The sequence below is a fragment of the Cyclopterus lumpus genome, chromosome 6 (genome assembly GCF_009769545.1).
Source record: "Cyclopterus lumpus isolate fCycLum1 chromosome 6, fCycLum1.pri, whole genome shotgun sequence".
NCBI lineage: Eukaryota > Metazoa > Chordata > Actinopteri > Perciformes > Cyclopteridae > Cyclopterus > Cyclopterus lumpus.
The window spans coordinates 2,490,715-2,517,500 of record NC_046971.1 but is presented as its reverse complement, the minus strand read 5'-3'; the positions used below and the strand labels follow the sequence as shown (position 1 = coordinate 2,517,500).

Below are 26,786 nucleotides of genomic sequence, written 5' to 3'. Positions count from 1 at the left end.
GCAGGTCCGTCTTTCAATCAGGGGGTTTGCGGTTCAATCCCCGCCCTAGTCGATGTGTCCTTGAGCAACACATTTAACCCTGCATTGTTCGTATGAATGTAATAAAAGCGTCAGCTAAATGTAATGTAAAGACTCTGTGTTCAATTTAATAATTAGGGTTAGAATGTTGATTGTCGTGTTTTCATCTAAATGTCAAGCGAATTTAAAAGCTAACTTTTGGAAATGTCCCAAAATAACAGAAAGGAAAACGAGACTTTGCAGCATTTCCATCGACCGTTATGGAGCGAATAAACTCAGATACTCAGAACTCCTCTGGTTGTATAGAAGTCTATGCTTCATGTGTTAAAGCTGCATTCTCTCTCCTGACCACCAGGGGGCGACTCCTCTGGTTGTATAGAAGTATATGCTTCATGTGTTAAAGCTGCATTCTCTCTCCTGACCACCAGGGGGCGACTCCTCTGGTTGTATAGAAGTCTATGCTTCATGTGCTAAAGCTGCATTCTCTCTCCTGACCACCAGGGGGCGACTCCTCTGGTTGTATAGAAGTCTATGCTTCATGTGTTAAAGCTGCATTCTCTCTCCTGACCACCAGGGGGCGACTCCTCTGGTTGTATAGAAGTCTATGCTTCATGTGTTAAAGCTGCATTCTCTCTACTGACCAACAGGGGGCGACTCCTCTGGTTGTATAGAAGTCTATGCTTCATGTGTTAAAGCTGCATTCTCTCTCCTGACCACCAGGGGGCGACTCCTCTGGTTGTATAGAAGTCTATGCTTCATGTGTTAAAGCTGCATTCTCTCTCCTGACCACCAGGGGGCGACTCCTCTGGTTGTATAGAAGTCTATATAAATGACTCTACTTCTCTTGATGTATTCCCTCAGTAAACATTGTAAACATTAGTTTTTGGTCTCAATCTCTAGTTTCAAGTCTTCTTCAATACAGCGTGATGTTCATTTAGTAAATTATGGTCATTTAGAGTCAAACAGACCATAATTCAGGGGATGCTCGGGGTTGCGAACAGGAAACAAAACAAGTCGCCGTCTAACGTGTTTCAGTTGTTCAAGTTTTAATTGTTCCTTCACGTCAGCGAGCGCCGGTCGTGTTTCATGTTGTCCTGAGACAACAACAACAACAACAACAACAATATGAATGTATATCCATCATACATTTATTTTTTGGGTCCAGGTCGCAGTGAGCGACATGTTTAATCGTCTGGAGACAAAAGGTCGTGTTTATGGATTATCTTCTTAGGCTCTTTGTTGGAGATGTTGACCTACATGACATCATTCATGTTGACTGTCATCTTCTGCTTTCTACTTCTTCTCTTTTCATTCTTTTATCATTTCCCTCATTTAAAAAATAAAAATATATAGATATATTTTCTTTCTTTTTACAGTAGACTCATTTTATTTAATTCCAAATAAAAATATTAAAAAGTATTTCAACATGAAACCAGCCAGAGGTGAAATCTGATATTTGGGGTATATTCTGATGGTAAATGTGGCCGTTAGTTTATTCATTAATTTCAACAGTTAAATTGATCTGAGATCAGTTTTTGTTGTGTAATCACACACAAAGAGCAGGAGGATTAAATCTAAAAACACCCCCAACACACACACACGCACACACACACACACGCACACACACACACACACACTTTTGTTTCTAGCTGTCTTTAGTGAACAACATTTTCCACAAGCCCACAGACTGTTGTTGTTGTTGTTGTTGTTGTCTTCAGAGACATTATTATTACTAGTTTATATAACTCGTTAATGTCATTCTGTTCACAATTGACAATTGAAACCAGGAAATATCAGGTTAAATAATAAATACAATAAGTGTGAGGGGAAACATTTTATTTTGATATTTTTTTATATTGATAAAAAAAACTCATTATCGTAATGACTATCTAATATAAATGACTATTATTATATTAAATGTAATTTTTTAATCTGTTAATATTTTACCTTTTTCTCAAAATTATGACTTTTTGTTTTTTGTGAAATTATTCGCCATTGGAAGTTGTAATTGTTGCACAGTAATCATATGTATTGTTGCTGTTGACCCCCCCCCCCCCCCCCCCCAGGTGGCGTCGCTCGGGGTCACGACCTTCACGCTTTGCGCCCTGTGCATCGACCGCTTCCGCGCCGCCACCAACGTGCAGCTCTACTACGAGATGATCGAGAACTGGGCGTCGACCGCGGCCAAGCTCGCCGTCATCTGGGTGGGCGCTCTGCTGCTGGCGCTGCCCGAGCTGCTGATCCGCCAGCTGGTCACCGAGGACGGCGAGCCGCCGGGCGCGGCGCCGTGCGAGCGCTGCGTGGTCCGGATCTCCACCGAGCTCCCGGACACGCTGTACGTGCTGGGACTCACCTACGACGGCGCGCGGCTCTGGTGGTACTTCGGCTGCTACTTCTGCCTGCCGACGCTGTTCACCATCTGCAGCTCGCTGGTCACCGCGCGCAAGATCCGGCACGCCGAGCGGGCCTGCGTCCGCGGCGGCAAGAAGCAGATCCAGCTGGAGAGCCAGATGAACTGCGCCGTGGTGTCGCTGGCCATCCTCTACGGCTTCTGCATCATCCCGGAGAACATCTGCAACATCGTGGGCGCCTACATGGCGGCCGGCGTTCCCCGGAGGACCCTGGACATCCTGCAGCTGGTCAGCCAGATGCTGCTCTTCTGCAAGTCGGCGGTGACGCCGGTGCTGCTGTTCTGCCTGTGCCAGCCGTTCACCAGAGCGCTGCTGGACTGCTGCTGCTGCTGCTGCGCCGAGTGCAGCCCGCCGCGCCGCGCAGCCGGCGCCGATGCCGACGCCGAAGACGACGAGTGCGCCGCCACCGAGCTGGAGCTGTCGCCCTTCAGCACCATCCGCGTCCAGGAGGCGTCCACCTCCTACGCCAGCGCGGGGACACACTGTTGAGGTCAAAAGAGGTCACAGATCAGCCGCGTCGGGGGCGGAGCTTCTCGTGGCCGTTTGATTGGCTGTCGATTGCTGAGGTTTTTTTAACGGTTGGACACGTGTTTACTGGCGGACTCAGTTCGTCCTTCTCACCGTTTACAGAGTTCACATGTGAACGAACACTCAGGCGGTTTTAGCTTAATAGCATTTATGAGTTTAGTTATTTTCAATTACTTTTTGTTTATTGTGACTGTATTTTACAGAAGCTAGGAGACTCGTGAGGTCACATGGAGAAAAAGAAAAAAAAAGATCATTAAATTGGGTAATGCTATATTTCAGGTGTCCGTAATTTCATTAAAAAATGTCTTGGGGGAAAAAAGCTTTCAGTTCCAGTTTAGTTTGTTTAAAACAGTTGTAAAATGTCCTGTAAATTGCTGCTCTATTTAAATACAAAATACACTGTTATTATTTCTTTTTATCAAAAATATTATCCTCCATATATTAACATTAATATCCTTTCCTTTAGTCAATTTTGCATGTTCAGTTAACGTGTTGCTAAGTGCTAAGCTAATTGATTTCAGAAAATGACATCACTTTAAAACCAGGAAAAGAAGAGACTTCTCTCATATTACAATGTCCAAAATCCAAGTCGACATCTAGTCTCACGTCACGATATCGATATAATATCTATATCGATATATTGTCCAGCTTACATGTAGCAATCGATCACTGTCTCCGTTCTCTGGTTCTTTTTAGAGGACATTTTAAGGACTTTACGGACCGCTGAAATACAGTTAAAACCCGTAAATCGTCTCGAGATAAAGGACATAAAGAAAACCTGCAGTTTGGTTCTTTTGTGTCTAGTTTTCTCCCCGTAAGCGAGTCAGAGAGTATATTGAAAAATGGCCGTTGATGCTGTTGTCGCTCTTTACTCGGTGTGTCGTGTGACCGAGTCACTGTTGTTGTTTGTTGTTGTTGTTTTTAGCCATGTGAAAGTGTCACTTTATTTAGACAGCAAGTAGATATTTGTTGTAATAAATCGTGGCGTTGCGTTTAGAGACGCTCGATGAGGAACAGAAACCGAAACCACTTTAAATTTGAAGCAAATTTTAAATAAAATGTGTGAAACAGGCTGAATGCTAAATGATGCCGATGCCAGTCTTTGTCTTTCTATACGGCCACAATGTTTTATTTTATGACATTATATATATGATTTTAAATAAGGATCACAATTCACAGTTAAAAGCCGTTCCAAGTCCTGCAAATCTTTTCAGAATAAAAGCCTCCTGTCCACGGAAAGAATCAAAAGGGCTTTTATTTGAGTCGTAAACAGGAAGTGTTGAGTTTAAAAATAAATGTTTTACATTTTTCTACGGCTGTAGACGTCACAACTGTAGTAATGTTGCTGATATGATGTCGATATAAATTTTCAAAATGTTTAGTTTTTTACCTTGAATCTCTAGAAAAGGCGCCGTCTGATTCACGAACGCCAAACTTTGGAGACAAATATGTTTTCCAAAGATGAAAAGTCAACTTTTTGCAAACAGATGTTTTCTCACGTGGGGAGTTCATCTTTTGTACCGATGATTCACTTCAAGTAAGGGACGATAAAATTACTTTAATAAGTTAATAACGTTTCTTACATATGAATAAATATCAAAGTTTTGGAGGTAACTTTTCTAATGATTTTGGGTTTCATACAAGTACTCGCAGCTGAGCACCTGCCGACCCAGAGAGTTATTATTAATACCTTTACAGTCCCAACGATATCTCTGTTGTTGACATTTTAACGTTCAACGTCGTGTTTTCCTGGTTCAAACAGAGCAGAACCGTTCAACAGGATTTATTTCGGGCCAGTCGTGGTAAAGAAAATGTGTATTTAATTTGGCAATATAGCAAATCTTTTATTCATTCATAGAGGGAAACATGTTGGTCCAGAACTATAAACAGAGTCCTCATTGTTTGTCCCGTTCAGGCTCGACAGCGTCGTCCACTCAGAGTGACAAACACAACTGAACCCTCCGCAGGCCAACACTGAGGAGGGTTCAGCACAACACAGGCAACGCAAGAAAATCATACGTTATCGTTTAAAAAATTAAAAAATAAAAATAAGTTTTTGTTGTTGTTGTTTGCTGCGTCACACTGGGCGTCACAAGTAGCTGGTCTTCCTCTCGCCATCTCCCTCGTCATCGTCGACGCCGCCCAGCCGGGGGAGGACACAGCCGCGCCATTGTCCTCGAGTCCGCCTCTCAGCTGGCCGCCACAGTGAACCACAGACGAGCACACCGAGGCTCTTTTATTGTGAAAGAAGTCGTCTCTGATGGTCTCTGGTCTGAGCCCGGTGCAGTCGGACCCCCCCCTAAAGAAGAAGTACACAAACTGAGCTCCCTAAAGGGGGTTCGGGGCGACAATTTATAGCAAACAAGAGCTTTACGAGCGCTTCATTGGCCAGTTTGATCCACACGACGATAGCAAATCAATACAGAAGATGCTAAAATGATCATAAAACATGGGACAACTCACGTTGACAACGTTTAATTAAAGTGTGCATGTGAAGGAATCTAATCACCAAATATGGGAGCAGGAGGTCGATTTTGTGTGTGTGTGTGTGTGTGTATGTTTGTTCTTGCTACATAGTGAGGACTACAACATTTTAAAACCCTTCGCTGGTCCTCACTTCTTCGAAGGCCTGTTTTCAGTGTAAAGACCTTTTGTTTTTTTATTTCAAAGGTAGGGTCGGTAATCAGCTTTGAGTGCTAACCATAGCCATGTTGGTTGTTTATGTTCATAATGATAGTTTTGGGGGAGTGTTTGAGTGACAAATCCAACATTTGAAGGTCTCGCGGTCCGGATGGACTCACGCTGAACGCCGATATCTTACTTTAATCAGGTGCTTCAGAAAAACCAAAGATTCCTTCTATGATTCAGAGCCAAGAGTTTGGACTATGTTATTGTTTTTTTTAAAAGAAATCATTTCATATGAAATCACATAAACCTTCATCTGAATTCATAGCCGTGGGTAATGACATGACATTCTTGTTTGGTTGTATTCTTCGAATCATCCGGAGGGGACTCTTCGTACGTGAACTCCATTCTTCTCTAATCACCCGTTTGGCTTTGATTTGTTCTCTGGCACCAAACTTGCGTGTTCGAGTCTTTTGTAAATGAAGGCTGGCGGCCCCCAGTCGCTGCTCCAGTAATTAGACCGCCCCATTCATTCAGAAACAATGGGGCGGCGGGTACACTGAGGCTCACTGACCTTCTCCCAAATGCTCCCATGGGACGGCTTTCTGGGATGCGACGGACGACCTGGGCGGGCTGGGATCGCTGCCCCCTGATTGGTGGACGGGAGCCAGACTGCCACGGCAACCAAGGCATTTGTGAAATCATAAAACAAATAAAATAAATAGTAACAAACATAATTTCCACAGAGAGCTTCCTTCCAAGAAGCCTTGTTTTTTTTGTCCGTTTTACTCTAAATGACCATCATTTACTAAATGAACATCACGCTGTATTGAAGAAGACTTGAAATTAGAGATTGAGACCAAAAACTAATGTTTACAATGTTTACTGAGGGAATAAATCAAGAGAAGGTCAAGGGTCAAAGGTTAAGGATAATTATGAGGAGAAATGTGAATGTGGAAAAAGGATCTGAGAGCCCGTCCGCCTTAATTATCACCATGAAAGAGTCTTTGTGTCAAAACAGTTTTAACATATCTGCTCCGACAGGCAACAGAAGCTGGAACCGGCCGGTAGCGTGAAACGGGGGGGGTGGGGTGGGGTGGAGTTCGGGGGGGGCGAGGGGAGAGGGGGGAGTTCCCCTCCGTGAGGAATCAGTCTGGGCAGCGGGGCGTTCAGTCACAGCCGGTGACCTAGAAATGTTGCTGCAATCCCCAACAAAGGAGGAGAGTCGGGACAATAAAGCTCTTATTCACCACCACCACCGGACGACAGCTTCCATCTGACAGAGCAGATTATACTGGGAGGGGGACCAGGCTGAGCCCAGCTGGGCCGGGCCGGACCAGCCTGGACCAGGCCGCCAGAGCAGGGAAGGGGGACTGCTCCACCGGGAAAAGGTTTCGTGAGCACTCAGCTGCTCTGGTGTGTACGTTCGCTAGCTGCCACCTTAGCCGCCATGTTGAGAGCTGTGTGGAGGCAACACGTGCGCTCTGAATTTGTAATTCAACACCTTTTAAAGTACAATTTTGTACAACTCGACTTACTTCACTTGACTATTTCTATTTTATGCCACTTTATATATTAGTACATTTGAGACCTACACTATACTTTTTACTCCACCCTTATATTGATTATTTAAAAAAATACCAAATATAAACATATCGCATTGATTAAAAATAGGTTATGCTTAATTCAAATAGATTAAGCTATTAAATTATGATGTATAAGTATAGATTAAACTATCCTGCAATATAGGAAGTAATTTAAATGAGCACCACCTTTACCAGCTGCAACATTAATGATGAACACTTCAATAGTTATAATCCAGTTATTATAAAACATATATATATATATTTTTATTATTATTATTTTAATTTTAAATTGAAATAGGCCTTTCTCCATAACTTGTGGTACTTTTGTATATTTTTAATACTTTTTGCACTTTAACTGAAGTTAGGTATTGCTACCTGTGGCCCCTTTAGGTGCACCGTAAAGCCAAAGGCCAGAGTCCACCACCACGACATCTCCTTCCACCACCACGACACACGTTGACTGTTTTCAAACCGCACAAAGAAACGTTCTCGGACATGAAACACAACGGGCCGGCTGTTCGGCTCAGCGCCTCAGATGCCGGATTCTTCTGGATTCTTCTGGAGGGCCGGGCTGATGACGAGGACGAGCCCTGAATATGGATGTGAGGACGCCGAATGCGTTGCGACATTAAAATATGAGTGCGCTCTGGAATTCAGTTAATTCCTGCGACGGGAAAACAAAGAGCGCGTTAGAGTCGCTTCACAAAGAACTCTGTGTACCAGAGACGTCACTGGGATTATTATTATTTACTTTACCTTCGCACAGAGACAGGCGATCGCTGTTTCACCCCTGGTTTCCTGTCCATATGCTAAGCTAGGCTAACCAGCTTCAGGTTACGGTACAAAGAGGAGACTCTCGACAATAAAGGGAATTAGCTTATTTTTTACCAACGTGCTGACGTATTCTTTTAAGATATATAAATTCTCTAGAAATAACAATATCTTTTTTATTTTCCTTGGAGGTATTATTAAATTACCTTAAAGTATATACAGTTTATATATATCTATATATATATATAGATATATAGATATATCTATAGATATATAGAGAGAGAGAGAGAGAGAGAGACTGTATATATAAATATACTGTATAATTAGATTTCTATATTGTATTATATATATTTATATAAATATTATTGTATGTATATATGTGTATGTACATATATACATATGTGTATATATGTATGTAAATATTTATATATATATACTTTTTTGTGCATCTATATTTATGTAAATATATATATATGTTTGTGTGTAAATATGTATATATGAACAATGTACAATACATATACACACATTGAGTGTGTGGTTCAGTGAGCTCTGGCGCCCTCTACAGGACAGGAAAATGCAGCTCAGTCTAGTACAGACAGTAACTATGTACATTTACTCTAAAAGAGTACATTATTTTATAGTTGAAGTATAAAGTATAAAGTAGGAGAAATGGGAAATACTCAAATATTTACTTTGCAAGAGATTATAAAAAAATAAAATAAAATGTAAATCAACTCGTACATTTTGATGTAATATAATTGTTTCAACTACTCAGCAAGATATAAAGTAATAGTATATCAAATAATTAAATACAGTTTAAGATGGAAACTCACGGCCCAAATGTTTCAGATTCGAGAGGAAACATTAATTATGCGTGGTAACATATTCATGTGGGATATTGTACATTAAGTCGGCCAAAATCCACACGAACCAGTGAAATTTAGAAACTTCGTGGTTTCTTCAAAAGCATCAACTAAGCCAGAGTTCCCAGTGCTAGAAACTAGAACGAGCTCTTGAGCAACACTTTAGTGAACCATTTTGTTGCTCTTGGCGCCATGTGGGCCTTTGTAGTCTTTAGACATCCTCGCTCATAATTAAAGAAATGATTTCTTAAATTGTGAATTGAGTATGTATATGCATTAAAAAGGACGGATTTGAGGCCGACTCAGAATGAATTGAGCAAAGAGAGTGGAAATCTTTTCAAAGTTGCGGTCAATTTAATACAAAGTTCCGTCTTCTGCGTTTTCCTTGATGCCTAGAGGAGGGGTCGCAGTACAACGAGTGTGTTTTAGAATTAAAAAAGCACTTTAATGATGTGACGGCTGCTGGTTTCCTCTCCCGATGCTGCTCCTCCTCATTCTGTGGTCGGGCTGCACTGCCCTCTAGTGGCCGTCTGCCTGTACTGCATTTCCACCGTCCGGATGTTGTGTTTCTGCTGCAGCGGGAGGAGGGTTGCGACCACACACACACACACACACACACACACACACACACACACACACACACACACACACACACACACACACACACACACACACACACACACACACACACACACACACACACACACACACACACACACACACACACACACACACACACACACACACACACACACACACACACACACACACACACACACACACACACACACACACACACACACACACACACACACACACACACACACACACACACACACACACACACCACACACACACACACACACACACACACACACACACACACACACACACACACACACACACACACACACACACACACACACACACACACACACACACACACACACACACACACACACACACACACACACACACACACACACACACACACACACACACACACACACACACACACACACACACACACACACACACACACACACACACACACACACACACACACACACACACACACACACACACACACACACACACACACACACACACACACACACACACACACACACACACACACACACACACACACACACACACACACACACACACACACACACACACACACACACACACACGATAAACGGGGTTAAAAAAAGGTCAGCAATAAAACAAAGTGGGCTGTTAAAACTGTGGACTTGTCCTTTAAGTGCCTAAAACCCACACCTCCTGAACCCCAAGTACCACATTTGTGCCATTAACTTATATCCTCATCACAACGTACTTAAGACTGAGCAATATCGTCGCCAGCAGGAGGGGGAGGGGCCTGTGAGCGCCTCCATTGGTTGCGTTGACGACGGCCTCGGGGAAGGCCTCGGGGACGGCATCGGGGACGGCCTCGGGGACGGCCTCGGGGACGGCCTCTGGGATGGAGTCGTCCATCAGGTCCGAGTCGTACATCAAGTCCGAGTCGTACATCAGGTCCGAGTCGTACATCAAGTCCGAGTCGTACATCAGGTCCGAGTAGTACATCAGGTCCGAGCGACACGTCTTCGCGTCGTAGCAAATGCAGTCAAAGTTGCGGTCGAAGTAGTCGACGTCGTCCTGCGAAAGGCCGCCGAGCACGGTCAGCGGGCCGCTGGGACGCCCGCGGCCGATGTCGTAGCGCCGCGGGTCGAGGTGGAGGTAGACGTCTTGGTCCCAGCGCTTCCTCAAGCAGCGACCACGGCCCTGGCAGAGCGCCTCGCTGCAGAGCCGAGCCGCCGTGGACACGTTCAGGATGTACGGGTTCATGACCTGCTGCAGGTGGATTTGGGCGTCCAAGCAGGAATCCTGCAGGGTTTTAGGAGAGAGGAAGTCAGGTTAGCGGGTGGTCGAGTTACGTTGGGGGAAGGAAAAAGAAAAATAAGGGAGGGTAAGTTTCTACCACTGAGTCGGTGACGGCCATGTCTCCCCAGGAAATGATGCCAGCGGCGCCGAGAGCAGCAGCTTCTCCGATGGTGTTCACGAGATCAAACTGAGAAGCGTAAACAAAAAGAAGCCAACAATCAATCTTAAGAAGTGTTTCTACTCTCATAAAGCTGGCCTCAAGAACACTGTAAATACTGCTGCCATAGATTTGAGCTCTTTATACAAAAAAGGTCTGCCTTGCGTCTTTATCCACCAGCCAATCAGGGGTCGGTATCTAACATACACATGTATAGCACACACACACACACACACACACACACACACATCATAGATTGGGTCTAGAAGGCGATTAAAAAAGGTGCGTCTGACCTCTGACATGTAGTCGTCGGTGCTGTCCTTGTAGACCGGCCGGATGTAGGCGTAGATGGGGATGGTGTAGGAGCTGTTGGGGAGCATCGACACCCTCATGGCCTCCTGGATGCGATGCCGGACGTAGTGCCGGGCCTGCAGGGTGTCCCTGAGCGTCAGCTCCAGGTAGATGGAGGGAAAGAGGGCCGTGGACTCCTTCCAGAGCCACAGCAGATTGTCGTTCCGGTCCTTCTCGGTGGGGGGGCACTCTCCGGTGAAGCCCGCCATGTCCTGGTTGTAGTCGTAGTTGTAGCAGTCGGGGTAAAGGTAGTAGCCCCAGAGGCGGTTGGGCCTCAGCGCCTTGCCGATGCGGATGGAGCGGACGAAGTACCTCCTGGCGCCGCGTTCGAAGGAGGCCTGCGCCCGGGCCTCCACTTCGTCCTCCGTCATCCACGGGTTGTTCTCCTGGACCGTCTCGATGGAAATCTGCCTGTAGATGTCCTTGCTGCCCCAGTTTCGAACCCACTGCGGCCGCCACTCCTCGAAGTCGAGCACGGCGAGGCCCGGCCGGTTGCCGGTGATGTAGAACTCGATGTCGTCCTCGGCGAGGTCGCGGTGCTCCTGCAGGTCGACCAGCTGCGGCAGGCCCTCGTCGTGCAGCTCTCCGGTGTCCTCGTCCACGTAGGGGAAGAGGCCGAAGCGGTCAATGTAGAATATGGAGATGCTCTGGTTGATCGCCGTCTTCAGCGTGCTGCTGATCAAGTGGAAGTGGGAGAGGTCGAGCGGCATGTCGAAGTGGATGTCGCACAGCTCCGTCGGGGCGTTCCACATGAACTGAAAGTGTTGGCCGCGACGGAGCGGGTGGTCCGTGCTCGGCATGGCCCGGACGCAGCTCAGCAGGGCCAACGTGGCCACGAAGACGGAGGCCAAACGCTCGGCCTGCGGCCACTGGAGTCGATTCATTTTGAAGACGGCAAATCTGACTGGTGAGCAAAAAGGGAACGGGACGTTAGGAGGTAGGAAGGAGTTCAACGAGTCCTACTCACAAAGCCGGCAACCACCTTGACTATATTTTCACTAGAAACTGCTCTACATCTAACCTCACTGTAACTCCACTTCATGTCTCTGACCACTTCTTCATCTCGTACTCTCTCCCACTCTTTGGAACTGACAACCCTCCCACAACGGACTCTGCACCTGTCCGTCGCAACATCCTGTCTGGCCTCGTCTGTTCCGTCAGCCCTCCCTTCAACTGACTCCTTCTCACTCATGCATCCTAACTCTGCCACTGACACTCTACTCTGTGTTCTTATTAACACCTCCCTCTCAACTGGCTGTTTCCCTAACTCTCTGAAGGAGGCGGAATCAACCCTCTCCTGAAGAAACTCACTTTCGACCCATCTGAAGTCAACAACTACAGACCTGTCTCTCTCCTCCCCTTCCTTTCCAAAACTCTAGAGCGAGCTATCTTTAACCAAGTCTCCTCCTATCTCCACAGTAACAACCTTCTAGACCCCCACCAGTCTGGATTCAAGGCCACTCAACAGAGACTGCCCTCCTTGCTGTCTCTGAGCAGCTTCACACTGCTAGAGCAGCCTCTCTCTCCTCTGTCCTCATCCTTCTAGACCTTTCCGCTGCCTTTGACACAGTGAACCACCAGATCCTCATGTCCTCCCTCCAGGACCTGGGTATCTCAGGCACCGCACTCTCACTCTTCTCATCCTACCTCACTGACTGCACTTACCGGGTAACCTGGAGAGGATCTGTTTCTGAGCCTTGTTCTCTGACTACTGGAGTCCCTCAGGGCTCAGTCCTTGGTCTTCTTCTCTTCTCTCTGTACACCAACTCTCTCGGCTCTGTCATTCGCTCGCATGGCTTCACCTACCACAGCTATGGTGACGACACCCAACTGATCCTCTCGTTTCCCCAATCTGAAACACAGGTAGCAGCACGAATCTCTGCCTGTCTGACTGACATCTCTCAGTGGATGTCCGCACAGCACCTGAAAATTAACCCAGACAAGACTGAACGTCTCCTCCTTCCAGGAAAAGGCTCTCCCACCCACGACCTGACTATTAACTTCAACAACTCAGTGCTGGTTCCGACTCTGACTGCCAGGAACCTCGGAGTGACGCTCGACAGTCAACTCTCCCTGACTGCCGACATCACCGCAATAACACGCTCCTGTAGGTACATGCTCTACAACATCAGGAGAATACGACCCCTTCTCACTCAGAAGGCGGCACAGGTTCTGGTCCAGACTCTGGTCATCTCACGGCTAGACTACTGCAACTCCCTCCTGGCAGGTCTACCTGCTAATGCCATTCGACCTCTACAGCTCATCCAGAATGCAGCTGCTCGACTGGTCTTCAACCTCCTGAAATTTACCCACACTACTCCGCTCCTCCGCGACCTTCACTGGTTACCGGTGGCCGCCCGCATCCGCTTCAAAACATTGGTACTTGCGTACCGTGCTGCGAACAGATCGGGTCCGGTCTACATCCAGGACATGGTCTAACCGTACACCCCAGCCCGTTCACTTCGCTCGGCTTCTGCCAATCAGCTTGTAGCTCCTTCACTTCGAGCTAAACACTCAACAAAGTCACGACTATTTGCTGTGCTGGCTCCTCATTGGTGGAACGAGCTCCCCATTGACATCAGGACAGCAGATAGTCTCTACATCTTCCGTCGCAAACTAAAAACACATCTTTTTTCGACTATACCTTGAATAGGGAAGGTAGCGCCATAGTAGCACTTTCGTAGCATTTAAATGTCTCTTACTGATAGCACTTTGTAGTTTAACTTTATTGAAGAAATTGTACTTGCTTGATTCTTGTTCTGAGTTTGGACTCATGGTTTAATGCACTTATTGTAAGTCGCTTTGGATAAAAGCATCAGCTAAATGACATGTAATGTAATGTAAAGAGCAGTGAAGCACCTGGGGAGCAACTGGGGATTCAGTGTGTTGCTCAAGGGCACTTCGACATGCAACTATGGGGGGAGCGGGGATTGAACCGGCTACCTTGTGGTACCTTTCATTTTTAGGTTGTAATTTAATTTGTCCTGAAGTCTTTTAGTTTAGTAGATCAGAGAGAGAGTAAAAGAGTGAGAGTGAGTCTGTCGGGCCTCAGAGTCTTGATTGGATAAAGTACCTCTTGGCATTTGGACCTGGATTCTAACCCCCGGGCCTCCGCTTTTCCTCCTGTCGCCAACGTGCGCTTCTTCTCACCGTTTCAATAGAAACATGTCTGCAGATTTCTTTTCATGCCCCAGAGTGTGAGACTCGTTATCCTTGATGCAGCACACCTGGGTGAGACTCGTTATCCCCGATGCAGCACACCTGGGTGAGACTCGTTAGCCCCGATGCAGCACACCTGGATGAGACTCGTTAGCCCTGATGCAGCACACCTGGATGAGACGGCCTCCCGCACAGGTGAGCCGCTTCCTTTTGTATTCATATGTGTGTATATATATATGTTATGTATACAGTATATATATCTATATATATTTGTGTAAATATATATATATATATATATATAATATAATATAATATAATATAATATAATATATGTGTGTATATGCATGTGTGTGTGTATATATATATATGAGTATGTATATATGTTTGTGTGTAAATATATGTATATGTATGTATGTATATATATACTGTATATACATGTGTGAATGTATATGTGTGTATATATATGTGTGTGTGTATATATTGTTCTGGCCAGGAAATGTCTTAGAAAATTATAAACACAGTTAGAAATGAAGCGTCACCCTTCAATTTAGTTTTCAAATACTAGTGTGACCCAACCACACTAGATAACCAAGGATCACAGTCCATTTCCAGGAAACATCTGTTAGATAACCATTTGTCATAGCAAGTTACATAATTGTTTCTGCTGGTGAACTCTAAGGAGTTCGCCTGTTTCCTCCATGTCATCTGAGTCCTTCAGATAGTCCGGAATGGGAAACAGGTCCGGTAGTCCAATCACCATTTGAGCAAACTGGGCCTTTTTCCCTTGCTCGATCGTCATCATGTTCATCATCTGAGCCAGTTGGAGGCTTGCCATAACACCCATCTGTTTGTCCATACTTCTCCGGCACTGCCTCCTCAGGATGGGTACGATGCAACATGCCAATAGAAAAGCTACAATTATAACTATTAATGCGCTAATGCCTGTGTCAAACATTTGGTCTAGCCAATCCCATAACCCCCCCCCCCCCCCCTTGCCAGCATTGTCCTTAAATTCCTGTCTCAAACCCTGCATCTTCATCATTGCAACAGAGAATGTCCCGTCTGGTGCAATGTTATTGGGGATGAATGTACAACAAAGTTTTCCAAACATTTTACTCAACTGATTCATGGGTTCTGGCTTCTCTCCAAGATGGATGAAGAGTCGTCATCTGGCCGCTGTACTGCATGCTCTTTGATGTCGTCACAGGTTCCACCATCGTCAGTCTCTCCTTCCCCATGCTTCCCGTCAGCCTGCATATAAGGAAGTTTGTTAGTTTTAGCACATATTCCAGGCTCACCTTGTATGTCATTTTCATCTGCTTTCACACAGTCCTTGGTTTTGTCCTTTGTGCAATGACTCAAGCGATACTACGTTGTACTTCCTTCGACCTGGACCGTTTTTGCCGTTGCTCTCACCACTCGGTAGGGACCTTCCCGTCTTGGCTCGTGTCACTTTCGTCGGAAGATTTTGATGTACACCTTGTTCCCTCGTACCACTGGTTTCTCGAGTTTCTGGTCGGGCCTCGGTTCCTTTCCCTTTTCCTGGAGATAAATAGATCTATGTATGGCAGTTAGTTGCTTCATATAGTCTTTTAGCTCTGTCTGCAGCTGCTCAAGTGGGGGTCCTTTGTAGGGCCAATTCAATTTCGTCTTTAGTGTTCCGTTAATCCGTTCCACCAAGCCTTGACTTTGTGGATGGTATACTGCACCCAACCTTTGTTTGATTCTCAACTGTTGTAAAATCCCCTTGGCTACTTTCTGCACAAACACTGAACCATTGTCTGAACTTATTTCTGAAGGTATGCCAAACCGTGGGACGACTTCTTTAGTCAGAAACTTGATAACTGTTTCAGCTCCTAGATTCTTTGATAGAGCCTCATCTGCAGTGTTAATTCCCCTTATAATGTCATCACTGCCCTTCCTGTGTACCTGACATTTAATGATTGCCAGCCTCGCTGGGCCCATCATTGCCGATATCAGATCCATTATTTGTTTTTCATGCTGTATTGGACTTCCGTCTGTTTTTCTGAAACCTCTCCGTTTCCACAACGCTCCAAAAAGTTGTGTGACGCCTAGTGCATTCTGGCTGTCAGTGTACATTTTTGCAACTCTACCTTTAGCAATTATGCACGCCTCAGTCAATGCTTTCAATTCGGCTAGCTGTGCTGAACATGGTTCAACACAATCTTCGGCATTCACTGTCACAAAGTCATTGTCTATTTGCTCAACCACGGCAAATCCTGCATGATTACCTAAGTAGTCCCCATAACAAGATCCATCCACAAAGTACGTCACATCTGCGTTCACTAATGGAGTGGAGTCTAGGTCAGGTGGCAACTTGATGTATCTCATTGTATCTGCCACACACTCATGTGGCTCTCCTTCAAACTCAAATGGAACAACATTTGCTGGATTCGTAGTTGTCCACTTTTTTATTGTCACATGACTATTGTGACAATAAAATATGTCAAGAGTGGCATATAGTGCAAACACCTCGTCTGAGTTACCACCTCGCCTGGAGCCACAGTTCTGGTCTCTTTAGAAGTTTAAAAGAAGACTCAACACACCATCAAACAGGAGGAAGGTTGGTGTCGGTCAGACTAGTTAATGACTTATGGTGGCAGTATTCATATTAAATCATCTAAGTATTTCAATAAGTTGTGTTTTTAAATCATTTCCAGTGCATCCCTAGTAGTAGTTGCAGTGTTTTCCTGTGTGAGGAGTGTGTGTGGTTCAGTGAGCTCTGGCGTCCTCTACAGGACAGAAACATGCAGCTCAGTCTATTACAGACAGTAAATAAGTACATTTACTCAAATAGTCCTGACTATAAAACATATTTTAAAAAAATATTGGAGTATTTCTTATTACTCCTACTTTATACTTTCACTCCAAAGTGAAGATTAAGTGAAGATTATAAAAAAAGAACTCCTCAAAATGTTCAACTAATCATATCGTGTTCAATAAAATAATTGCCATAGTTAGCCAGAGTTCCCAGTGCTGTTAAACATCTAAATTAGAACGAGCTCTTGAGCCACACTTTAGTCGGCCATTTTGTTGCTCTTGGCACCATGTGGGCTTTTGTAGTCTTCATACATCCCCGCTCATAATTACAGAAATTATTTCTTAAATTGTGAATTTTGCTGAATTAAAAAGGACGGATTTACAGACTTAAAACAATAGTCATGTGCCGATAGATTATATTATAGTTATGGATCCCGTGCATACGAAGGATCCCTTTTATTATGAACTGGGACATAAAGCCAATCTTTGTTCTGAACCAAAATGTATAATTAAAAAAAAAAAAAAAGTCATGATTTGAGGCCGACGCAGAATGAATTGAGCAAAGAGAGTGGAAATCTTTTCAAAGTTGCGGTCAATTTAATACAAAGTTCCGTCTTCTGCGTTTTCCTTGATGCCTAGAGGAGGGGTCGCAATACAACGAGTGTGTTTTAGAATTAAAAAAGCACTTTAATGATGTGACGGCTGCTGGTTTCCTCTCCCGATGCTGCTCCTCCTCATTCTGTGGTCGGGCTGCACTGCCCTCTAGTGGCCGTCTGCCTGTACTGCATTTCCACCGTCCTGATAGTGTGTTTCTGCTGCAGGAGGAGGGTTACCACACACGCACACGGATTGTTCTAAAGTTCTGTGAATTAAAACTAAATCCATCTTTAATTGAAAGGCCGATAAACGGGGTTAAAAAAAGGTCAGCAATAAAACAAAGTGGGCTGTTAAAACTGTGGACTTGTCCTTTAAGTGCCTAAAACCCACACCTCCTGAACCCCAAGTACCACATTTATGCCATTAACTTATATCCTCATCACAACGTACTTAAGACTGAGCAATATCGTCGCCAGCAGGAGGGGGAGGGGCCTGTGAGCACCTCCATTGGTTGCATTGACGACGGCCTTGGGGACGGCGTTGACGGCCTTGGGGGTGGAGTCGTCCATCAGGACCGAGCGACACGTCTTCGCGTCGTAGCAAATGCAGTCAAAGTTGCGGTCGAAGTAGTCAACGTCGTCCTGCGAAAGGCCGCCGAGCACGGTCAGCGGGCCGCCGGGACGCCCGCGGCCGATGTCGTAGCGCCGCGGGTCGAGGTGGAGGTAGACGTCTTGGTCCCAGCGCTTCCTCAAGCAGCGACCACGGCCCTGGCAGAGCGCCTCGCTGCAGAGCCGAGCCGCCGTGGACACGTTCAGGATGTACGGGTTCATGACCTGCTGCAGGTGGATTTGGGCGTCCAAGCAGGAATCCTGCAGGGTTTTAGGAGAGAGGAAGTCAGGTTAGCGGGTGGTCGAGTTACGTTGGGGGAAGGAAAAAGAAAAATAAGGGAGGGTAAGTTTCTACCACTGAGTCGGTGACGGCCATGTCTCCCCAGGAAATGATGCCAGCGGCGCCGAGAGCAGCAGCTTCTCCGATGGTGTTCACAAGATCAAACTGAGAAGCGTAAACAAAAAGAAGCCAACAATCAATCTTAAGAAGTGTTTCTACTCTCATAAAGCTGGCCTCAAGAACACTGTAAATACTGCTGCCATAGATTTGAGCTCTTTATACAAAAAAGGTCCGGAGTCCACATTGCATCTTTGTGACCTGCACATCCACCAGCCAATCAGGGGTCGGTATCTAACATACACACATCATAGATTGGGTCTAGAAGGCGATTAAAAAAGGTGCGTCTGACCTCTGACATGTAGTCGTCGGTGCTGTCCTTGTAGACGGGCCGGATATAGGCGTAGATGGGGATGGCGTAGGAGCTGTTGGGGAGGATCGACACCCTCATGGCCTCCTGGATGCGATGCCGGACGTAGTGCCGGGCCTGCAGGGTGTCCCTGAGCGTCAGCTCCAGGTAGATGGAGGGAAAGAGGGCCGTGGACTCCTTCCAGAGCCACAGCAGATTGTCGTTCCGGTCCTTCTCGATGGGGGGACACTCTCCGGTGAAGCCCGCCATGTCCTGGTTGTAGTCGTAGTTGTAGCAGTCGGGGTAAAGGTAGTAGCCCCAGAGGCGGTTGGGCCTCAGCGCCTTGCCGATGCGGATGGAGCGGACGAAGTACCTCCTGGCGCCGCGTTCGAAGGAGGCCTGCGCCCGGGCCTCCACTTCGTCCTCCGTCATCCACGGGTTGTTCTCCTGGACCGTCTCGATGGAAATCTGCCTGTAGATGTCCTTGCTGCCCCAGTTTCGAACCCACTGCGGCCGCCACTCCTCGAAGTCGAGCACGGCGAGGCCCGGCCGGTTGCCGGTGATGTAGAACTCGATGTCGTCCTCGGCGAGGTCGCGGTGCTCCTGCAGGTCGACCAGCTGCGGCAGGCCCTCGTCGTGCAGCTCTCCGGTGTCCTCGTCCACGTAGGGGAAGAGGCCGAAGCGGTCAATGTAGAATATGGAGATGCTCTGGTTGATCGCCGTCTTCAGCGTGCTGCTGATCAAGTGGAAGTGGGAGAGGTCGAGCGGCATGTCGAAGTGGATGTCGCACAGCTCCGTCGGGGCGTTCCACATGAACAGGAAGTGTTGGCCGCGACGGAGCGGGTGGTCCGTGCTCGGCATGGCCCGGACGCAGCTCAGCAGGGCCAACGTGGCCACGAAGACGGAGGCCAAACGCTCGGCCTGCGGCCACTGGAGTCGATTCATTTTGAAGATGGCAAATCTGACTGGTGAGGAAAAAGGAAACGGGACGTTAGGAGGTAGGAAGGAGTTCAACGAAAGAAACAGAGATAAGAGACGATTAAAAATAAAAATATTCTGTTTGTCAGAAAAACAAGTCGTGATTCTCGACAGAGAAATAATAATATATCTTTTATTGATCCCTGTGGGTAAATGCTTCTCTGCATTGACCCATCCTTAGTTATTAAAGACTACTACTCTTACTTCCTTCCTTTGCTCTCTCGCTCACTCCTTCCCCTGCTACTCACAAGGCTGGCAACCACCTTGACTATATTTTCACTAGAAACTGCTCTACATCTAACCTCACTGTAACTCCACTTCATGTCTCTGACCACTTCTTTATCTCGTATTCTCTCCCACTCTTTGGAACTGACAACCCTCCCACAACGGACTCTGCACCTGTCCGTCACAACATTCTGTCTGGCCTTGTCTGTTCTGTCAGCCCTCCCTTCAACTGACTCCTTCTCACTCATGCATCCTAACTCTGCCACTGACACTCTACTCTGTGTTCTTCTCTTGATTCCTCTTACGACCCGAAAGGTCCTCAAGTCCTCTCCGGCTCCGTGGCTGTCCGACTCGGTGCGCGCCGAGAGAGCCACTATGCGAGCCTCGGAAAGGAAATGGCGAAAATCCAAACACGCCAGTGACCTGCTCGCCTATCACTCTCTTCTCACCTCCTTCTCTGCCTCTATTTCTGCAGCCAAAAGTCTGTTCTACCAATCCAGAATCAAATTCTCTTTTTCTAACCCCAAAAAGCTCTTCTCTATTTTTTGATCCTCTTGTTTCCCCAATCTCAAACACAGGTAGCAGCACGAATCTCTGCCTATCTGACTGACATCTCTCAGTGGATGTCCGCGAGGGATGGGCGGATGAAGCCTTGTGAAGCATTGAGGCGTTCTTTCTATTTGTACCGAAAAGGATTCGAAGCTTCGGGGCTTCACTTTGAAGAAGAACAGCGACATCTGGTGGTAGACTGAAATTAAAGCAGCCGTGTAATAGCGTGTCGAAGCACTAGCACAACACCTCAATGTTTCAATCTTACATTTCTGCAGTAAAAGTCAATTAAAGCTGCGTGTTCATTCACAGATTTGATGTTATATATAACCGTTATCGATGCCGGTCACTCATGAAACAACGTGTTAGTGATGGGATTTGATCCCCCCCTCTCAGAATGGAAAAGTGTATCATAAAAATGTGTTACCCACTAGACTATAGAGGAACACTTGCAATATCAAATTTTTTTGTATATTATTAAGGCCTTAAAGGTTTATGCCAACAGATACTAGTGAACGCAGTTTTTCTCCAATACTCGCCATAACTCGCAATTCTTTCTATCAATCTCCTCTCTCAAAACCCACATTGTTGATTGACACTCAGTATGGAGCAGAGTTATATTCGCAACGCAGCATTCGGCACCGACACGTTCAAACTGTGCAACGTGTCAAACCAATGAAACGCTTGAAGCACCAGTGACGTTCGAAGCCTCGGACGTCGTCGGACACATGACCGCTGTCATTTGATACAAGCTCCGACACTTGGAGTCGACACACGGCGGTTCAGTAGACTGACTCAAGCTTCGGAGCTCTGGTATCGTTTGCCCATCTCTAATGTCCGCACACCACCTGAAAATTAACCCAGACAAGACTGAACTTCTCCTCCTTCCAGGAAAAGGCTCTCCCACCCACAACCTAACTATTAACTTCAACAACTCAGTGTTGGCTCTGACTCCGACTGCCAGGAACCTCGGAGTGACGCTCGACAGTCAACTCTCCCTGACTGCCGACATCACCGCAACAACACGCTCCTGTAGGTACATGCTGCATAACATCAGGAGAATACGACCCCTTCTCACTCAGAAGGCGGCACAGGTTCTAGTCCAGGCTCTGGTCATCTTACATCTAGACTACTGTAACTCCCTCCTGGCAGGTCTACCTGCTAATGCCATTCGACCTCTACAGCTCATCCAGAATGCAGCTGCTCGACTGGTCTTCAACCTCCCGAAATTTACCCACAATCCTCCGCTCCTCCGCGAACTTCACTGGTTACCGGTGGCCGCCCGCATCCGCTTCAAAACATTGGTACTTGCGTACCGTGCTGCGAACAGATCGGGTCCGGTCTGCATCCAGGACATGGTCTAACCTCACATCCAGGACATGGTCTAACCGTACACCCCAGCTCGTTCACTTCGCTCGGCTTCTGCCAATCGGCTTGTAGCTCCGTCACTTCGAGCTAAACACTCAACAAAGTCACGACTGTTTGCTGTGCTGGCTCCTCATTGGTGGAACGAGCTCCCCATTGACATCAGGACAGGAAGTCTCTACAAACTAAAAACACATCTTTTTCGACTATACCTTGAATAGGGAAGGTAGCGCCGTAGTAGCACTTTGGCAGCACTTAAATGTCTCTTACTGATAGCACTTTGTAGTTTAACTTTATTGAAGAAATTGTACTTGCTTGATTCTTGTTGGGTTACAACTCGGATACAAGCGCCCGAAATGAGCTTCCTCCGTAGGGTGGCCGGGCTCAGCCTTAGAGATAGGTTAAGGAGCTCGGACATCAGGGGGAGCTTGGAGTCGAGTCGCTGCTCCTTCGTGTCGAAAGGAGTCAGCTGAGGTGGTTCGGGCATCTAGTCAGGATGCCTCCTGGACGCCTCCCATTAGAGGTTTTCCGGGCACGTCCAACTGGTAGGAGGCCCTGGGGAAGACCGAGGACACGCTGGAGGGATTATATCTCCCGGCTGGCCTTGGAACGCCTCGGGATCCCCCAGAATGAGCTGGAAAGTGTTGCGGGTGAGAGGGAAGCCTGGGTCGGCCTGCTGAACCTGCTGCCACCGCGACCTGACCCCGGATAAGCGGGTGATAATGGATGGATGGATGGATGGATGATTCTTGTTGTTCTGAGTTTGGACTCATGGTTTAATGCACTTATTGTAAGTCGCTTTGGATAAAAGCATCAGCTAAATGACATGTAATGTAATGTAAAGAGCAGTGAAGCACCTGGGGAGCAACTGGGGATTCAGTGTGTTGCTCAAGGGCACTTCGACATGCAACTATGGGGGGAGCGGGGATTGAACCGGCTACCTGGTGGTACCTTTCATTTTTAGGTTGTAATTTAATTTGTCCTGAAGTCTTTTAGTTTAGTAGATCAGAGAGAGAGTAAAAGAGGGAGAGTGAGTCTGTCGGGCCTCAGAGTCTTGATTGGATAAAGTACCTCTTGGCAGTTGGACCTGGATTCTAACCCCCGGGCCTCCGCTTTTCCTCCTGTCGCCAACGTGTGCTTCTTCTCACCTTTTCAATGAAAATGTGTCTGCAGATTTTTTGTTCATGCCCCAGAGTGTGAGACTCGTTATCCTTGATGCAGCACACCTGGGTGAGACTCGTTAGCCCCGATGCAGCACACCTGGGTGAGACTCGTTATCCTTGATGCAGCACACCTGGATGAGACTCGTTAGACCCGATGCAGCACACCTGGATGAGACTCGTTAGCCCCGATGCAGCACACCTGGGTGAGACTCGTTAGACCCGATGCAGCACACCTGGGTGAGACTCGTTAGACCCGATGCAGCACACCTGGATGAGACTCGTTAGCTCCGATGCAGCACACCTGGGTGAGACTCGTTAGACCCGATGCAGCACACCTGGATGAGACTCGTTAGCTCCGATGCAGCACACCTGGGTGAGACTCGTTAGACCCGATGCAGCACACCTGGATGAGACTCGTTAGCCCCGATGCAGCACACCTGGGTGAGACTCGTTAGACCCGATGCAGCACACCTGGGTGAGACTCGTTAGCCCCGATGCAGCACACCTGGGTGAGACTCATTAGACCTCATGCAGCACACCTGGGTGAGATGGCCTCCCGCACAGGTGAGCCGCTTCCTTTTTATATTTGTGAGTTTGAGGCCACGTGTTTTATGACGCTTCACAGTCGACTGACCGCTCTGTTCAGAGGCAATAACTCAACTTAATGATATTATTGTAAAGTGCATTCACCGTCACACGAGAATCAGAAATAACAGCATCAACAAAAGCCTCGGGTATTTTATTCCAGTACATGGAGAACCGGAGGGGGAGAACCAGACGGGAGAACCAGACGGGAGAACCAGACGGGAGACAGGCGAACCAGACGGGAGACAGGCGAACCAGACGGGGGGAACCAGAAAGAATCCCCTTCCTCACGGGGAACTGAAGCCTTTAGTTGTCCTCAAAGACACCAGACTCCACTCCACAATATTTTTTTAATTAATACATTTCAGGTTAACGTATGACGGTGTTGACTATTCATTCAAAGTATTTATTGACCAATATTATGTTTTGAGTTATATATTAGATACCTCTTTACTGTAGTTTGTTTTAGGGCTCCATTTCTCCCCCAATTAACTCATATTTGACGTATGTCACCACTTTAATATTTTGCTTCCAGCCAAGCAGATGAGAGGAATCTTTGGTTCAAGTTCAAACTTGGACTGCTGTGATTGATTTATGGTATCCTGAAGACAATTGACTCACTCGGTAATTGCCCCCTTCGCTGACACCGAGCTCTTATTATTATTCATAAACATACAGATGAGCTTTAAGACTTTTGAGTTACACATTTTGGTAAAATTGTTTTCTGAGTTACACAAAAAGATCAATAACACAAACGTCTTCATTTATCGCAAATAAAAACATTTTCATTTTAAAATCTTCAACTTTTCCTTTTGATATTAATTAATTTATATTTATTTACCTTTTTTTTTAACCTTTTTAAAAAAAATATATATACATATGTCTTCTTTTTGATTATTTACCAAATTAGCTTATTATTTAAACTAACATTTTTTTTAAAGAAAGCACCGGCACATTCAGACGGTTCATATCTCGAAATTATAATAAGAGAATGAAATTGTATTATTCACTTTGACGTACATTTATAATATGGGTTTGACATATGTCTGCTAATAACAATAAGGACGCTTTACAGACACTACAGATTTACTTCTAATTATAGTCTCCAGTCATATCTTTAAGGAGGCAAAACCGTCTCTCATCTGAACTTTTGAGCGTTTTCACGGGTTTATTGATCCAACTGTCTGTGCTGATTTATGGATTATGCTGCACGGACACAGTTCTCAGTCATAAACCCGCCGACTGGTAGTTTTACTGCACGGTGGGAGCTTCTGTGTCTTTTTTACGAGGCTGGTAACCGGAGTGTCCTTGTCTCGAGGCGGGTTATGGTTTTATGATTTCTATAAAACACATAATAAATAAATACCACCCCTGTCAATGTCACGACCCCGGTGGCGTTAACGAGAGAATAAACAGCGGTAAACCTTTTGAACCCCAAGAGAGAAACACTTAAATGGAGACGTCCATTATCGAAGCCACCAACCTGGTCTGGGGGGTCGGCGGGTGGTCCGGCTTCTCTCCGTCCGGAGTGCACGTTGGGGAAATGATTACCTGTTGGTCACGGGGCGCTAACCCTTGCTCTCCTCCGGGAGTCTAAATAGCTACTCTTTAAATAAGCTGTTGCAGGAGCTTCAATTACAGGCAGAACACGTGTGGAAACCTGTCAGCGCAGAAGAGCCCCGAGGTGAGGACACGAGGACACGGTGTGGACATCCGAGGTCTCTGTTGGGACATGCTGGGAATGCCGCAAAAGCTTTATTAACTTGGTCAGCTGTGGCTGGAAATGTACTAAGCTGAAGGGGATGGACCCAGTTTCCTCATCTGAGGGATGAAGCAAGACGGAATGAAATTCATCACAGATGAAAACAACTTCTGCTTAAAGTTTTTAAAAGAACACAGATTTTTCAGTTAGACACGGATAACAAGTAACGGATAACTTCTTTTCTGTTTAAATGTGTTTTAATGGAACACTTTGATCTTTTGGATGTTGGAGTGTAGACGTTCTGTCATGTGAGCAGAAATTCAAAGAGAAACAAAGCCTATGGATTTGTAGCCAAGAGATGGCTTACTGAGCAAGCTGACTGGCCACAGGCCGTGGGGAACAAATCATGTACAAAGGGACATAAAGTAGCTCAGATATTGTAGACCCTTTACTGTTTTTATTACGGTTTTATTATTGACATCACTTATTTTGATTTTACTATGTCTCTTGTGTGCACTTTACCCTTTGCTGCTGTAATCCGGTACATTTCCCAACTGCCAGACTATTAAAGGATTATGTTATTTTATCTTACAAGGACACTCAGAAACAAAATAACCATACAAAACCAGCACAACGAGACACAAAACAACCCCAAAAGATAAAAAAACACCACAAAGAGACAAAACCAGCACAAAGATACAAAACCACCACAAAGAGACAAAACCAGCACAAAGATACACAAAACAACCCAAAAAGATACAAAACCACCACAAAGAGACAAAACCAGCACAAAGAGACACAGAATAAGCTCAGAGACATAAAACCACCACAAAATGGTTAAAAACTGACTCAAAATGAGCACAAGAAGATGCAACGTGACTACAAAAAGGTTAAAAACAACCTCGATGGTTAAAATCAGGGACCCATGAGCAGCGCTGGGAGAAGTGGATAGCATTCAAGGGACTAAATGTCCTAAATAGTGTAAAGAGCGATTGTTGACCCCTACTGTTTTTCATTTTCTTCATTTATCTATTTATTAATTTTAATCTTCTTTTTGTCATTTACAATGTTTTTGGAACTGGATGTTACTGGAAAAAATCTATAAATAAAAAGTTTTAAAAAAACAACCTCGAACCAAAAGAATAATAAACAACAGATGGTGGGCAGTCCCCGGGAGCCTAATTTCTCATA

At 46.0% G+C, this 26,786-nt stretch overlaps 3 protein-coding genes across 3 annotated transcripts in view; 1 reads left to right on the top strand and 2 right to left on the bottom strand.

The window, feature by feature from the left end:
* Positions 1-4,041, top strand: part of gpr37a (G protein-coupled receptor 37a) — a 7,481-nt gene extending 3,440 nt beyond the window's left edge. Inside the window, exon 2 of the mRNA XM_034535118.1 lies at positions 2,085-4,041. Coding sequence (XP_034391009.1) covers positions 2,085-2,918 — 834 coding nt within the window. The 3' untranslated portion in view covers positions 2,919-4,041. The remainder of the gene's footprint in view (positions 1-2,084) is intronic.
* Positions 4,042-10,122: 6,081 nt separating this feature from the next.
* Positions 10,123-15,592, bottom strand: LOC117731937 (hyaluronidase PH-20-like). Its single transcript, XM_034534507.1, has 4 exons — positions 15,478-15,592; positions 11,140-12,101; positions 10,787-10,876; positions 10,123-10,692 (listed from the first exon to the last, which is right to left on the bottom strand). The coding sequence occupies exons 2-4, from the start codon at positions 12,079-12,081 to the stop codon at positions 10,123-10,125; spliced, it is 1,602 nt and encodes a 533-aa protein (XP_034390398.1). The 5' UTR covers positions 12,082-12,101; positions 15,478-15,592.
* A 2,398-nt stretch (positions 15,593-17,990) lies between these two features.
* On the bottom strand, positions 17,991-22,594 carry LOC117732368 (hyaluronidase PH-20-like). Its single transcript, XM_034535274.1, has 4 exons — positions 22,461-22,594; positions 19,032-19,993; positions 18,698-18,787; positions 17,991-18,603 (listed from the first exon to the last, which is right to left on the bottom strand). Exons 1-4 carry the CDS (start codon positions 22,561-22,563, stop codon positions 18,163-18,165), a joined length of 1,596 nt encoding a protein of 531 aa, XP_034391165.1. The 5' UTR covers positions 22,564-22,594; the 3' UTR covers positions 17,991-18,162.
* Between the last annotated feature and the right edge of the window lie 4,192 nt (positions 22,595-26,786).